Genomic DNA, 16,540 nt, shown 5'->3' with positions numbered 1-16,540 from the left:
GGCTGGAGCTGATCCCAGCTGACATTGGGCGAAGGCGGGGCACACCCTGTACAGGTCGCCAGACTATGACAGGGCTGACACATAGAGACAGACAGACATTCACACTCACATTCAGAGAAAACCCACGCTAACACGGGGAGAACATGCAAACTCCACACAGAAGGGCCCCAAGCCGGGTTTGAACCTGTGAGTTTGAACCATCTTGCTGTGAGGCGACAATGCTAACCACTGCACCACCGTGACATTTTTATGTAGATGAATATTTATTTTTCAAATAATACATCCATAGAGCCTTAATAACAGTGCAGAATAAAAGTATGGCTTTTCCTGAAAAAAAAATATTATGATTGGGAATTAATAATTTAAAAAATTCTGGTGGGTCCAAAATGAATGTTTTGTTTATCTCTGTGGAAGATATCTGACATTTGGTTTCAACTTCTAACAAGGCTTGTGTGTGAGCCGGCAGTAAAATAACGTTGGTATCACGTGGTGTCTCTGGGTCGTCACTTAGTGTGGAAAAAACGGATAGAGATTGACAGTAAGTGTCTGGCAATGACTTGTTGTGAAGCGAACGCAATGGAACGGGGGAGGGAGAATGCGACATCTAGAGGCTGAATGTCAATCAATGTTATCAATAGCACCTTTAAACACTGACTAATTTTCTGTTGATCGACTAATTGATTGATTTCAGCTCTCGTTGAGTTTTCCTATGTTGTGCTCTGTGCTTCCCGGAGAAGAGATTCTGTTCGACCCTCACTTCCCGGCTCATTAGGAAACTGACTGTTGCTTTGAAAGGTGATGAGAAGGGCTGATGTGATTGCCCATCATTATAGCTCACCCTTAACTCCACCATGCTGTTACTGTATAATGTAATCAACTTTGTGCCACGCTGCACCAGGGGTTGTATTTGCACCACCACCCACAAATATGAAAGGAAATTAGAGGTCTCGGTGTCTAATTAAAGATCTGATGGCAAATCTGATGGCATCTGACATGTGTGTGATTCTTCTCCTCCCCTCAGGACAAGCAGTATCTCTCCAGCTGATGCGGTGCGAGGCAGGGATTCATTATCTATGCGCCCTCCTAGGAAATATATATGACATGTCAGCGGGTGGGGACAGGATGGATTATTGACATCTTCTTCTTCCCCGCCTGTCCCTGCAGGCGCCGTGCGCTGATCCCCCGAGAGAGGGGTGAGGTAGGGATTGAAGAGGTAATTACACAGATCTCGGTATCAACACCAAGAGAGAGCTGTCTGTCAAGATCATTGCACACAAATAGCTAACAAAGAAGTTGAAAAGGCCACAGACGGTCTCGCCTGACAACGCCAGAGCGAGCACATTAGCTAAATGATGATGTCTCTTATCTCTGACTCACTCCGAAGACAATTAGAAAAGTCTTTTATGGAGGAGACGGAGAGACACAGCCAGCCTTGAAGCCATGACTTTGGCTCTGAATCATCCAAGGGCACATGTACAAACGGTTAAAGCGATTACACAAATGTGGATGGGAAAGTTCAGGAGGGTTAATGTAAAGTCTTCTACATGGAAATGACATGAATGAGGGAAGAAAAAAGGGGAGTTTTTATTCTACATGTGAAACAGGAAGCTGTATTATATAAAATGGTTTGTTTTACTGGACTGAACACATTTACCTGCTCCCCAAAGGCTCCACAGTAAGCATCCTGCCTGCTCCAGCGCCATTAGACTGCAGCCAGCCACTCCTCCTCTTTGGCACTAATAGACATTTGCTTTTAATTTAATTTCCCCCTCCCTCTACATTATTGATACTGTAGCTTGCATTTACTTAATTCTGTCATTCATTTCCATTTTTATGCACTGCCCTCCTGACTGAGCCTTTGTAATGATATTTCTTGCATCAGTGCCAGCTCCAACATCACAGAGCATTGTCTCATCAAAAGGATTCAGGGGACTGACGTACTCTCTAAATAGCACAGCAATACTAAGCCGTAGTTTCAGAAGAAATAATAGCATCGAAATTTTTAAAAAATCAAAACTGAGTCCTCGTCATTCTATCTTTGCATTCCCCTCAGTAAAAACATTTAAAGACTTGAACTATGCTCATGCGCCTCCGAGGCTAATTAATCTTTATCTTAGGAATGTCAAAGTTTTAATTATCAACAAAATAACCAACTACAGCAAAGAGTCTCTTGAAACAGGAGGAACGTACATATGATCCTGAAGGGGGCCACAATGAGCCGCTGATGAAAGCTCCTCAGCATCAAGCACAGCTGCCTCCTCCATGGAAAACAACAACAACAACAAAATCTGCTCCTATACAGTATATCTATGAGTGGTCTGAAAATGAGACTTTCCGAGCCGTCTCGGGAATCGAGCTAGTATGCGTGTGTCGGTATCGGCATGAGAACAACGGCATCTTACTCCAACTGACATCTCGAGCAGATCAGAGGATTACACACCAAGAAGGGGCTGAGCCCGCCTCGTTGTCACTCTCACTAAAAGAAAGCACTCAGAGATGGGAAGTTGTTTCTAAAGTTTGACACCAGCGGCAGAGGAAGGCTGGACTGCTTTATTTAGTATATTTCTAAATATTGTGCCAATGAATACAGCGTCTTTAGAATAATGTCTACAACCTCCAAACACTGATTTACTGATTGATCTAAATTTGTATATGCCAATCCTCTTTTATCCATCCCATTCTCTTTATTTGTTGACTATTTATTTGGGCAATTCACTCCCTGAGCAGCTGCTTGTAGATGCACGCGTGCATGCAGGGCTAAGTAATGAGAAAGTCTGATATGAATAAAACTGCAATTATGCCATAATATGAATATGCATGCTGTAATTCTTGCGCCATCGCGGGAGTTATGACCTGTGCCCTGTCCTGTCAGCGAGTGGGTTGTGTGCCGTGGTGGCAGACTGTCCCACATGACCTACTTCCTGGACTAAAGGAGAGATTAGCAAACAACTCCACACTGCCACAGAAAGGTTAAGACTGCGGGCACACTATAGGTGGTCCGTCTCCTCCGTACTACCACCTGGACGAGAAAAAAAGCATAACAGACCGACGCAAGTCAGAGAATTACATCAGAAGCACAGATCTTTCTGAGAAAAACCCTGCACGGCTGCTGCTATATCCTCTCCGGTGACGTCACATCATAGAGGATTAAGATAGCAACAGATGTACTACAACTAGCTGCCTTTGGCTGCCATTGTGCTGGATTCATAAGCATCAAAATGAAAACTGCTTGTGTCGACCACGGGCCTCTTTTTCAGGGGATGATACAAAAGCTGCACTAATAGAAAGAACCTGTCAAACACATTTAATACCAACTTACCAGCACCCAAACAAAGTAATAGCCTGGAGCACAGGGGTGAGGGTTGTGAGGGGGAGACTGCCACGGAGGATAAACCCAGTGTTGTGACAATACAGCCTGTTGCTATGGAAATGTCCAAACGGATTGCACTTTCATTTTCTGTCTCACCTTAATCTGATAATGTGTCAAGTTCTTTTTTCTTCATTATTTCATTAAATCACCTCAGTTCAGCTTGCACACACTAACACAAGGAAGTGTGGAAAACAGTTCTGTAGGCTTAAAAGCCAATTAACACCAAGTTACTCACATGGTGGCAACCGTTAGATGTGTTATCAAAAAATGAATGCGGTCCGTAACTTAAAGGGCAACTCCTGTATTTTTCAACCTGGACCGTTTTCCCATGTTTTTGTGTTGAAGTGACTAATGGGGACAACAATTTTTGAAATTGGTCCAGTCAGTCCGGCTCAGATTGTCATTATAAGTGTCTGATAACATAATGGAAAGGACCCCACAGAGAAATAAAATGCTTTTCTTTACCTTTTGCTTGATCCGCTCTGTTTGTTATTGTGTGTCTCTTTTGACAATCCACGTTGTCGAAATCAGCAAAATATTCAGCCATGACATTGAAAATCTTTTAGATAGCACTAAGCTACGCTTTCTGTACTCCAACACAACAAACTCTGACAACACCGGTGTCCCGTGGCACTCCTCTATCCACTCTCACTCACGTTTCCACTGTTGTCTTCCGGCAACAAGTAATGACACAATAACAAACAGACCAGATCAAGCAAAAGGTAAGAACATTTTTATTTGTCTGTAGGGTCCTTTCCACAATGTAGTGAAACACTTATAATAACCTTCTGAGCCTGTCAGTGGCAAAAACAAGCACTTTTAGTGAATGTACATTGAAGGTGCGGAATTGCCCAGAGCGATTCAATTGCAGTCTGTTATCAGCAGCCATACAGCGCTCTCCCTCAATACTGGACCAATTTCAAAAATTGATGACCCCATTGGCCACACAAAAACATGAGAAAATTGGGTCCAGGTTGAAAAAATACCAAGGCTACCCTTTAAGAGAGATATACCTGGATGGATTAATATCATTAGCACGGTGAAAATGTACTTAATATTAGGCTTAAACGTGAAACATACACTATTTGGGCACTTGAGAGTAACAGGACAAAGCTCTGCACTGGAGACTTAAAGGATATAATGACACCCAAAATATAAAGACAAGGTATATAGAGAGATACAGTATATTGAAGGCAGGAAGAGAAGCACAAAATGGGACTCACAAGGTACAGCGCGGAGGTAGAGGTTCTCTCTGATGACCTGCTGAAGCTGGCTGTCCACTGAGCCGGGTGTGAAACACTTGCTCAGATACAACCTGAGATCCTTGCACAATGATGAGCCTGAGGGAAGGGCAAAGATACAAGTGTGGCAGGAAGAAGAAGCAGAGAGAGAGAGAGAGATGGGGGGAGGAGAGAGACATTAAGAAATCAGCTCAGTAAGCACTAACACCGATGGTGTAAATGAACTCTAAGATTTGTTTGTAGCCCATCAAATAAGACCGGAATTTATTTAAATTTTTACTGCTGCCGGGTTTGATTTAACACCATCATTTTAAAACCTAGACATTCACATTCACACCCACTGATCGCTCTATATCACCTCACATAGATCCTGAGTATAAAATGTGTTTCCCCGACTCCCTCATGCATATATAACAACCCACTGAGGTTAATTGCTCCAGACACAAACAGTTGAGGCTGTCACCAGGAGAGGCAGAGATGATCAGCTTCCTCCATCTGATCTCTTAATATCATCTCAAGTGCTTTACGGCCTCTGATGACAGGTCGCTTGCTGTTATGGATCGGCGGAGAGCGTCTTGTAGCTTGACAGACGACCACTCTGTCGGTGCTTCCCCTTACAGGCTGCCGCCCAGCTATCCACGCCCCTGTCACCCACCCGTCCCCCCACCCCCGCCGTCTGTTACAGCGGCTCTGCCCAGTATAGCGGACTGAATTGTGTGCTATTAAAAAACGTCACAGTGGTATAACTTTATTACTGGAGGCAGTCATCTGCACGTACATACGACTGGCCTCTGCTGCCTGTAAAGGGAAATGAATGTAGCCAGCTGCCTTTTAGGGGAAATTACGGGCTTCTGTTCATCATGTGAAACAGCTGCTTTTTTCTTGTCTGTTGAAGAGCAAAATTCAGATCTCGACATCAGCTCTCTGAAACTGAATGAGCCGACAATGCCTGGATGTTGTGAAGAATTTGAATGGTGCAAACATATGGGCTACTAGGGGAGGGAAAGCCCCACAATATTATCACTGTTCTTAAGTCATGATAGGATCTTATTGCGATTTGAAACATTTTGCGATATGCTGAGTATTTAGCGTTCTTCCCGACAACCTAACATGGTTGCTACCAATCGATGACTAATTTCATATGATACCAGTATCTTCACTCTAGTTTTTAGACTGAGTTAGACTGGGTTATATAATAAGAGATCAATACTTGACGTCTGTGTATTGATACAATATTGCCACGCAAAATATCACGATACTATGCTGTATCGATTTTTTCCCCACTCCTATGGGCGACCAATAAAGCAAGGCAGTCAGATGCCAAGGTTAATAGCAATACAAAGAACTAGGGCTGCACTGTCAGAAACCACTGAAGGAAACTTTAAAATTTGTGAACATTTGATGGGCAGATAACATAACTATACTCTTTGTTTCTGTCCATAGAGCACCCGTATCAGTGCTAAAACCTTGCCTCTCTGGGGGATGTATCCTGGTGTTCTGTATTTGAGCGGCTGGCTGGGAGCAGAGGGAGTTGTAGTAGGAGTAAGAGTAGGAGGAGGTGTGCTACAGCACCACGGCGCATCAGCTCATCCATCACTGTCCACGCTACGCACAGTCAAGCTGCCCGGGGAGGGCCGGGCCGGCTTCAGAAAAGATAATGGATCTACCAGCAGCGGACGGACCAGGAGCAAAGGTCCCCATTTACACCCCCTGCAGCCAAATCGGCTATCAATCTGGCGAGCAAGGCCATCGGGAGCGGCGGTCAGGTGACACTCTGGTGACATATTGCTCTGTTCAGAGCAAACATAGACATCCGTTACCCCCAGCCCCCCTTAAACATCAAGGCCTCTTGGTGACAGACAACTATATCGCTACACTCTTGTCATGTGTCATCAGCAATTTTGACCTGCTACCCGCATATTGACCGATCGCCTTGACACATCCAGACTAATTGACGAGTGCAAAGCAGCATCCGAATGCTACAGGCTGCAGATTTGGCTTGTGAGGGTTATTGTGCAACATTATTATGGATGACAGCTTGGGCGCCAGTGTAACAGAGTGTTTGGGTGTTGTGCGATGAAGTGTAAGTGCAATGGTGTGCAACATAAACAGCGACAAGTCAAACTGTCGGCAGTGTTCATGAAAGGATTAAAGATTGAATGCATTATTGTGGGCGTTGTGTAATACATAAAGTCCATTAGCAGTCTGTTATGTTCACACCTTTCCTTGACTGTGTGGTGATTACTTACACGTCTATCAAAACAATGAGCTAATGCTGAGTCATACCTGGTGACACAGTCTTGATGCGGATTGGATGGGGGCAGGAATTGAGGACGCCACGGACATCTCCTAATGTCATCCCTAACACTGGCGTTCCCCCGATCTCTAGGATGATGTCGCCCACTGTGAGTCCGCCCCCCGGAGCCGACGTGACAAAAGGAAACTCTCCATAATCCGCTCCTCCACCAATGGCGATCCCCAGCTCCCCCGACGAGCCCAGCAAGGGGACGAAGCTGTCCTGCACCTTGGAACGCCAGTGCAGCTTCTTCACCGCTGTCTTAGACATGGCAAATGAGCTGGAGCAGAAAAGGAAACAGGATTGGAGGGTGAGCACAAGGTGTGAGACAAGTACAAAAGTGTCAATTACATAACAAGCGGGACGTGAAAGATCCTGTGACTTCACGCAGAAGATTGTTTTGCTATTTAACCTTTGTCAGATGTCGACGTCTGAGGTCTGGGGAGTTGCAGTGTTCAGAATTGGCAAAAGTCATGAATAATTCCAGCTTAATGGGTGTTTTCTCTGAGAGCATGGGAGCCAGGAACAACACAACACATGGGAACTGCGCCTTTGTTTTATGCAAACATACTACAGCACCGTACATGACTGTCCACCCAAAAGACAAAGAGAGACATTCCCTCACGGTCACTGCGCTTGCTGGCTTGACATGTTTTCATGTAAACACACAACATAGGAGTTAGTGCACATTCCAGCACATCTTCAGTCACATGGGAAAATCTAGTTTGCGTTCGATAAAAGGATGCGGGTCATTGTATGCACACATGTTTCGACAGGTGAGCTAAGTCAAACACTGCAGTACTCAGAATCATTGCTGTATCGACAGTGATGCATGATACTTTTGCGCAAATATAGATTTTTATAGATTTTTCTGGACAATGAATAATCACCCCGTTTGTTTGTATTCTCTACGACAGATTCTCCTATTGTCTGCTCAGTGTGCTTTGCTGCAAAATGTTTCCTGGGGAGCAGCTGGGTGTCTGTGTGTGTGTGTGTGTTTGGGCTGAGGATGTAGCTGACATGGTGAAGATTTGTTTGAGTCGACAGTGGCGTGACAGCTGTGATGTCCGGAGAGAGCGGACGATGTTCCTCAGCACTGTCACCTTGACACACTCACACAGATACACAAGACAAACATGGCATATAGATTACATGAAAGAGGAAGCTCATTGTAAAAGTTTGACAATTTGGGAAATTGTCCATCCATCTCCATCTGCAACCGCTTATCCCGTTAGGGGTCGCGGGGGGGGCTGGAGCCGATCCCAGCCGACATTGGGCGAAGGCGGGGAAATTGTATTCGTTGGAATCCACTCTCATCTGTTAAATGTGGATGTGTACTGTTAGCTTAGCTTGGCATAAAGACTGGAAGCAGGGGGAAACAGCTAACCTGGCTCTGTCTACCTACCACCTCTAATGCCCATCAATGAACACATTGTTTCCGTTTCACAAGAGGTTATGTCCAAAACAAATAGACCAATAAATTGGCCAGGCCAATATTAGCTTATTGCAGATGCATCGGTATTGGTTTATCCATCCATCCATTATCTGTAACCGCTTATCCCATTCGGGATAACATTGACAGCTGACATTGGGCGAAGGCGGGGTACACCCTGGACAGGTCGCCAGACTATCACAGGGCTGACAGATAGAGACAGACAACCATTTACGCTCACATTCACACCTACAGGCAATTTAGAGTCAACAATTAACCTAACCTTTAGACTGTGGAAGGAAGCCGGAGAAAACCCACGCTAACACGGGGAGAACATGCAATCTCCACATTTGAACCTGCGACCCTCTTGCTGTGAGGCGACAGCACTAACCACTGCACCACCGCGCAGCCCCAGTATTGATTGATATGTTGGCAAATAGGTAACAAGCAATTACATTGAAGAAATGACAAACTAGGTGAGAGCTAATTCAGAGACAGTGTCACCAGCTTGTGGACTGGAGAGAACTGACAAGTTTCATGATATTTCAACTATAATATGTCCTGCTCGGTATGTATCCCGGTCTTGGATTTTGGGATCTGTATCAAGATTGTTTGTTTATAGACAAAAAATATACAGTATATCCGATATATCATTATCTGAATTACTTAACTTCCGAATATCAATATCGGTATCAGCCCAAAAATCCAATCTGCTTCGGTTGTACATGTTAAACAAACAAGATATATCATGTTAGCTTCAGAGGTCCTGGTAGGTGGATTATTTTTAGCCATGCTAGCTGTTTCACCACTGCCTTCAACCTTCTCCTGGCTGTATCTTCATATCTAATAAAGAGTGATAAGAGTGGTATCAATTTCCTCATCTTAGGCAAGAACACAAATAAGCATGTTTCCCAAAATGTCAAACTACTCCTTCAAACGTACTTTGGAACACCTGCTAATAGAAACTCGCTCAAATACAATATTCCTAATGGACAATCCTGATCTCCAGTTACATTGTGGTCAGGAGATTAGCAATTACACATCACTTCACTAAGATCCAATCCTCTTAAGCGACTGTGTGACTATGACGACCCTCGCCTCGGCTGGGTGGGGATAACACCGCCAGGGCTTCCCTGAGTACAACACCCGGCCCAGCCCTAAGCAGGGGCACCCTGGGTCCTTTGGTCCAGCAGGCCTAATGAGACTGCTTTAAAGAGTGAGAGAGGGACAGGATATAGCTGATCCTTTCCACTTGACTGGTCACTCAACTGGCAGATCTGACAGTGATCCTCTTCTTCCATCCTCTCTCCTACTGCTCGACCAAAAGAGGGGGTCCCTGGTGGCTTTTTATATACAGAGACGGACAAATGAGGAACACGAAGGCAGTAGAGACATTAGATAAGAAAAAAACAGAAATAGAGTGAGAATGAAATGTGTAACTATGAAATACAGATGGATTGTGTGTGTTTTTGTCCCACACTCTGAGAGTAATGGGAGAAAAAAGGGAAGCACAGAGGTCAGATGGAGATCGAGAGGCGCCACACAGCCTGAGGTTGGCATAGGACTCACTTGTTTGACCTTGCAGGACTTGCAGCTCAGGCAACATGAGTCAGAGTTTGGGAAACAGTTGAGCCGGTTCACCGAGAACCCAAAAACACACAACTTGCATTTCAGTCCTGGTTCAAAGCCAACGCTGTCACTGTTGCTCTTGCACATTTGAATAAAACGCGATCAAACAAGTAGGGCTGTTTACGCCGCCATGTTTCAACCTGAAATTATGCTTATCACTTCATCCTTGCCAAACAGTGCCCCCAGTCCCTCTCTCTCTACCCCACTGTGAAACCTTCTGCGGCAACATTGTCGACCTGCTTCTCCAAAGCCAGCCAGCCGTCCTCCCACACAGAAAAACACAGCGATACAGCTTGCATTAAGTGTGTCGTGAGAAAGGAATAAAAACAAAAGCATCAACTTTTTCCATCTAATCTGAACAATAATTCCATAAGCCGTTAGTCTCTTCATGCTTGATGTAAAGATTTCTCTGAATTCCTCGGCAGTTGGCAGCGATGATTAAAATGTGAAGAATGAAACAGCTGATAGGTCTGTGGTATTATCCTGTCCTGTTGGGCCTACACAGTCGCAACGCGTGTCTACATTATCCGCATGGAGGCAGAGCGTGTCGCCTGAGCTGTAGCTGTTGTCTTGACCTCCTGCGTCTGACGGGGGTTTAATGAGCCACAGCCTGTCAGGTCCGCTGAAGCCTGGACTCGTCCCGCCGCAGACACACCCTGACACTGCTGTGCTCTCCCTCTGCTGCTGGTGTTGATGCTACAAACGGGCCCTGCACATTCATCTTACTGTGTGCACTACAAACACAGTGCTAGACATCAAGACTGGGGAGGAATGCACTGCTTGTGACAAAGTTATCTCATCAAATTCAGACTCAGGCATGTGATTCTGTGTAACTCAGTGGACTATTAAGTAATCAGTAATCTGCAATAAATACAATTTTAATGTAACCTTAAACACACTGGATTTGCTTTCAGGACCATTAAGCCGTCATACTGCGCTTCTTTATTTCAAAATGGCAATAGGCCTATGTGACAGTAAAGTGATGAGAAGGTAATATGATGACCTTTTCTTTACTCACTCATACTGTTTCAATTTAAAACAAGCCAGCCATGCCAGCAGCAAAGAAACACATATTGCCAAGAAGTGAAAGTCAATTGTTTGTTCCACTGCAACATCAGCACCCAGCATCAAAGCTACGCCTCTGTCATTTTGGACTGAAAGCGACTGTCGTACGCCAATAAAACGCCTAAAAAGTAAAACAAAATTATTTCTATTCTATTGTTATATTCTACCGAAATGGTCTGTGTTGAACAATAAAATATTATAAATATAATAAGTCGCTTTTCAGTCCAAAATGGCAGCAGCGGTTGTCTCTTTGCTTCTATACTGTTTGTTAGCAGCTCTGTGAGGCTGTACTTAGGCAGTGATGCTTTGAGTCAGCATGCTAATACACTCACAGTGACCTTTGCTAACATTGGCTTATCTTAGTTTAACGTGTTAGCATGCTAACGTTGAATAATCTTAGAGTGAGTTCCAATACGCCTACTTCCGTACTTACACTTACTATTCTGAGTGCATAAGTGCGTTCATACTGGGAAGTACGGCAAAATGCAGTGCACTCAAAGTACCCGGATGTTGTACTCAAAACGGTCAGATCGTTGAGTGTGGAACCCTGGACACTTTCACACTCAATTGTCGCGATCTTGGCTACGTAGCGGAAGGGGCTGGACCACGACCACTATTCAAACATACGTAGATAACAGAATAAAACAATACGTAAACATACCGGTGCATTTTCAGCCAACAGGAGGACACATCGTAGGCGTAGGCGACGACGTTGGAAACGTTATTTCCACTTTGCTTTCATATTTCTCTTCAACAAAGCACGCAGATATTTTGGCGATTAGTGCACGGGTAAAACCTGAAGGAGGCAGCAGTGCAACACAAAGGATGCCAGCTGCCGTAACACCCCGAAGAAGAAGAAGATATTTTGGCGGGTAGCGAGCCGCGGTGAAATGTTGCGATCGTCATTTCCGGTAAGTGTGCCGCAGAGTATTCGATTTGAGACGATCCTACCCCGCTGAAATTTACGCACTACTCAAATAAGTACAGAGTGCACACAGTGCACTACATTGAAGTGTACTTCTCAGGAAGTACGTGGATTGGAACACACTCACGTGACCATGCAAACATTGGCTAATCTTAGTTTAATGTGTTAGCATGCTAACGTTGGCTAAAACTGAATTACCCCAAGAGGTAATAATAAAGTATATCTTCTTATATCTTCTTATATCTTCTTCTTCTTCTTCGAGGTTCTCTATGCAGAATTCAGAGCATATCTTTGTCTCCCCAAGGCTCTAAACATGGCGACGGTTTTGCCGGCGGCTAGCAGCTAATGGTGCTAATAGCGCTAACAATGCAAACAATGGCAACAGTGCTGACAGAGCAAACTGTGTTTACTTGAGGGGGATCCGGAGGGTGGATGCTACACTTCCGCGGCGACACCTTTATCAGCTGTAACCACCGTAGGATCACAGTGCAGAGCAGTGATCTAGCCATAAGCACTAAAATCCACACATGGCCAGCCCGGCTATGTCAACAAAGCAAGGAGAAACTCAGATTACAACCCCAACACACACAGAGGGAGAGTGACTTCATTCTCTGCTGGGAGACATTACACCTCTATATCCTTACGTAGCAAATAGTTGTTTGCTGCTATATCAATGCTCTGGATATCGAATTTAGCAACTTTTAATTATCAATAAAAAGAGAAGATGATGGGATAAACAAATAAAATGTTTGACCTGATGATGGCTCCAGATTAAAAGTCAGAGGATCACCAAAGTTATGAATTACAATTCATCCTGGGGGAACATGAATGTCTATTGAGATATTTCACAAAAACATGTCAGCCTCATGGTGGTGCTGGAGGAAAAGGCAGGGGATCATGAAAGAGCGTAGGATTTATCATCTGGGAACCATGAATGTTCTTAGGTAATTTCATGAAATTTGTGCATGACTATAACACTAGAGCGTCCAGAAAGGGTCAGTTTGTACTGCCTCATCCTAGAACTAACGCGGTATGATCTTTTATTTATAGATCAATTTCTCTCTGGAATAATTTGCCTCAAAGTCTCTTCTGCATTGTTAGTCAGCGTTCAAAAAGAAATTCCATCTAAGACTGTAATTCGTTTGCTCTGGTGGTGTTTGTAGTTTGTTTTGTTTGGCATGCTATCTTCTAGTTTTATCTGTAACTAGTTATTTCTAAGGTTATTATTCTTGTATTTGAATGTGTTTGTATGCTCTTAATGTGGATCCCAGGAAGATTAGCTGGTTGCTACGGCACCAACTAATGGGGATCCTTAATATAATCAAATCAAATCAAAGTGGTTTGCCGACCGTCATTGCGATCCCTAGAGCCGAGCCACTATATTACTGATGATGAATTATATAGAGCCAACAACATAACTATTAGATAAAAAGGAGGACACAATATGGTTTCAAGGATATCTAGCCCTATAAAAAGCATGCTCTATTGAGATTTCTGACCTTTAGGTCAGGAAACAGCTGACCAACACAGATCTTGTTTCACTGACTTCCTCTCCACCAGAGACCTGCTCAGGATCTCTACAGTCTGCAACCCCGGCCTTCCAGTGTAATTTCAAACCACAGCAATCTGTCAATGGCAGAAACACACATCCTCTTGACTTCGAGGCTATTCTTAGGGGTTGTTTTTTTATTTACTAACCATATTTGTTTGAATCAGAAAGCATAAAGCAAATGCTCAAGGCTGTTATGACTCGGTGTGTAGTACAAACAGCTGCGCCACACAGTGTTTTCTGTTTGAAATATGCCTTTTGGCCCAGAATTGCAGAAATACTCGAGCTTGTCCTGTCCTGAGAACATTCATTGTTCTTAGCTAATTAACCACAATAATTACATTTTCCAGTAAAAGAGAGACAAACCGCTAAATCTTAACAAACTTAACATCCCAATTAATGCACTGTAATAATACCTTATGGTGCAGCAGTGCTAACGCTAAAAATTCAGGTCCTATAAATTCTATTTGGGGCCATTTTTTACCCCTGCAGCTCATAGTCAGGAGAAAAACATCTTTATTACAGGACAAATTAACCAAGCAGTTATTTCAGGTTGGATCTTGAGGGTGATAATTTATTAAAGTTACACAGATGAGCTTTGCCATGGAGCTCAATAATTCAATGTCAACTTGAAGCAACGAATCAAGGACATGAGGGAATAGCACTTGACATTGGAGCGGAGAGCGCCTTGAAAGACCTTCAGGAAAAAAAGGGGCGTAGGCAAAACACAATTAAGACGAGTGAATAATTGAATTGCTCGGCAGACAGAAAGTAGCTCTGGCAACGCGGAGAAGAAAACAACAACTTGTCTTGACAGATTTATCCAGGAAGTCCAAAGTGCACAAGCTTCCATTTGAAACAACACAACTGCATGACTTTCACCTTTCTTTGGGCGGCTCAACACCTATTCTAACATGTATCAGTAACATGAGTGAGGCTTTCTGGTGAATGCAGTGACTGTCAGCTCTTGTGATCCTCCCCATGTTCCTGATGTCTATCTAGATGCCGGCCCTCATCCCCATCAAAGCTGTCTCTCAGCTGGTACATCGCTCTCTGACATAATCGGCTTTGACCGCGGCGGAGTTTACTAAACTTCTGCAAAGACGGGAAACTTTTCACACAATCAGCTTTGAGCTGAGATGTTGCTCTAATTCAGCTCCCAGTGTGATTGTCTAACTCTAACTGTTCATGTCACTGAACAGCTTTACATGAGCAGCAGAGTGGGTTTACACGCTCATAAAAGCTTCTGTTGGTTGGACTTGGTGGTGGAGCCATTGTTCGCTCCGTTGTCCGCGTTCTGTTTCCGCTCTAAATGAGGTCTATAGGATAATGAAATCAGCCTGTTCAATTAGCTCAGCTACAATGCTCCATGAGCTTATTTGGTATTTTATGCATGCTCGCTGAATGTTCAAGACAGCGAATAGTTGTCTTTGCTAAATGTGGATTTCGTAGAATATTGATGGACCGACTGTGTGTTTTGTCAGCTAGAATGTGACCAGCATGCCTAACGGCTCCATTTGTTGCTCTCTCTGCAAGTGCAAAGACTCGAGGTTCTTTATAAGTCTGCATAAGGCAGACCAAAGTCAGCACGACTGATGGTTACATAATAAAGTCACCACGTGCACTTGCTGCATACCCAAAGGTAAAGTTTAAGAGAGCAGTTGTCAGTACACAGTGGCCGCCAGTGTCATAATAGCTTAAAACAATTACAGTCATTTTGTTAATGCTGATTAGTTGATCCACAGAATCAAATAATCATTTTATTCATTCATAAAGGAAAATTACCAAATATTTTCTGATTCAAGTTTCAAGAATTTGCTGCGTTTCTTTCTTGATATCATTGTATATTGAATAAGAGCTGCAACTATTAATTATTTTCAATATCGATTAATCTGCTGATTATTTTTTCAATGAGTCAATTTAATTGTTAAGTCTATACAAAATGTCATTCCAACTTCTTAGAGACCAAATGTCTTGTTTTATCCAACAAGTTCAAAACCCCAAAGTTGCTCAATTAACTATCATAATGACAAATCCTCACATTTGATAAATTGGTACCTGCAGATGTTTGGCTTTTTTTTTTTTTTTAAATTGACTGAAACGCTTAATTGCTTATCAAAATAGTTGCTGCTTACTTTTTAATAAATTAATTGGCTAATTTCAGCTCTAAATTGAATATTTATGGGCTTTGATCTGCTGATCAGATGAAACAAGCAACTTGATGATGTTACTTTGAGCTCTCAGAACTTGTGATGGGTCTTTTTTGATTATTTATCATTACAATTTATAGACTTAACAATGAATCGTTTAATAGAAACATAATTGATCATGAAATAATAGTTAGTTAGTAGCAGACATATTTGATAGGAAAGCATTATACTAGGTCTGCAACTAAGGACTATTTTTTTACTATTGATTATTTTGTTAATTATTCATTCATATTCATGTTGTCCATTCATCAAAAAATATCACATTTTTAAAGTCAAAGGTGACGTCTTCAAATGTCATGTTTTGTCTGACCACCAGTCCAAAACCCAAAGATATCTAGTTAAGTGTCACATAAGACAAAGAAAACCAGCAAATCCTCATAACTGAGAAACTGGAGCCAGTGAATGTGAAACGTTTCTGCTTCAGAAATGACTTAAACCATTAATTAATTATCAGAATGTTGCTGATTAATATTAAATCTAAGCTTAACATCATCAAACTTTAAAGCTTTTCCACCAATGATGAAAAACAAAGATTGCATAATGAAAATCAGTTAGCCCTCGAGTTGCAAACGAGGTGCAGCACAGGTGAGGAAATCAACAACGAACCCTTAACTTGAACCCATCACCCACACATTCAACACTAAGCTCATCTCAATCTAACCTATAGTGAAGCACACTGCTCCTAATCTTACAGCATCCTCCCACGACGGCTGGTGCTGGAGGTCAGACATGTAAGGCATCTTAAATAACCGGTGACCTTAAACTCATCTGAACGAATAGACTGGTGGTGATGGAGCAGCAGGCAGACGGGAAAATGCACAAG

At 43.1% G+C, this 16,540-nt stretch overlaps 2 protein-coding genes across 2 annotated transcripts in view; both read right to left on the bottom strand.

Moving 5' to 3' along the window:
* Positions 1 to 16,540, bottom strand: part of magixb (MAGI family member, X-linked b) — a 41,243-nt gene that overhangs the window by 21,858 nt on the left and 2,845 nt on the right. Inside the window, exons 2-3 of the mRNA XM_074643514.1 lie at positions 6,898 to 7,187; positions 4,594 to 4,710 (exon numbers count right to left, since the gene is read on the bottom strand). Of these exons, the coding sequence (XP_074499615.1) occupies positions 4,594 to 4,710; positions 6,898 to 7,187 (407 nt within the window). The remainder of the gene's footprint in view (positions 1 to 4,593; positions 4,711 to 6,897; positions 7,188 to 16,540) is intronic.
* The window catches only part of rad21l1 (RAD21 cohesin complex component like 1), a 148,757-nt gene continuing 147,664 nt past the window's right edge, over positions 15,448 to 16,540 (bottom strand). The window contains exon 15 of the transcript XR_012594905.1: positions 15,448 to 15,461. The gene's annotated coding sequence lies outside the window, so the exon portion shown is untranslated. The remainder of the gene's footprint in view (positions 15,462 to 16,540) is intronic.

The sequence above is a fragment of the Sebastes fasciatus genome, chromosome 8 (assembly GCF_043250625.1).
Source record: "Sebastes fasciatus isolate fSebFas1 chromosome 8, fSebFas1.pri, whole genome shotgun sequence".
In the NCBI taxonomy this organism is placed as follows: domain Eukaryota; kingdom Metazoa; phylum Chordata; class Actinopteri; order Perciformes; family Sebastidae; genus Sebastes; species Sebastes fasciatus.
The sequence above is the reverse complement of the archived record's forward strand: the minus strand, read 5'-3'. Positions and strand labels throughout refer to the sequence as shown.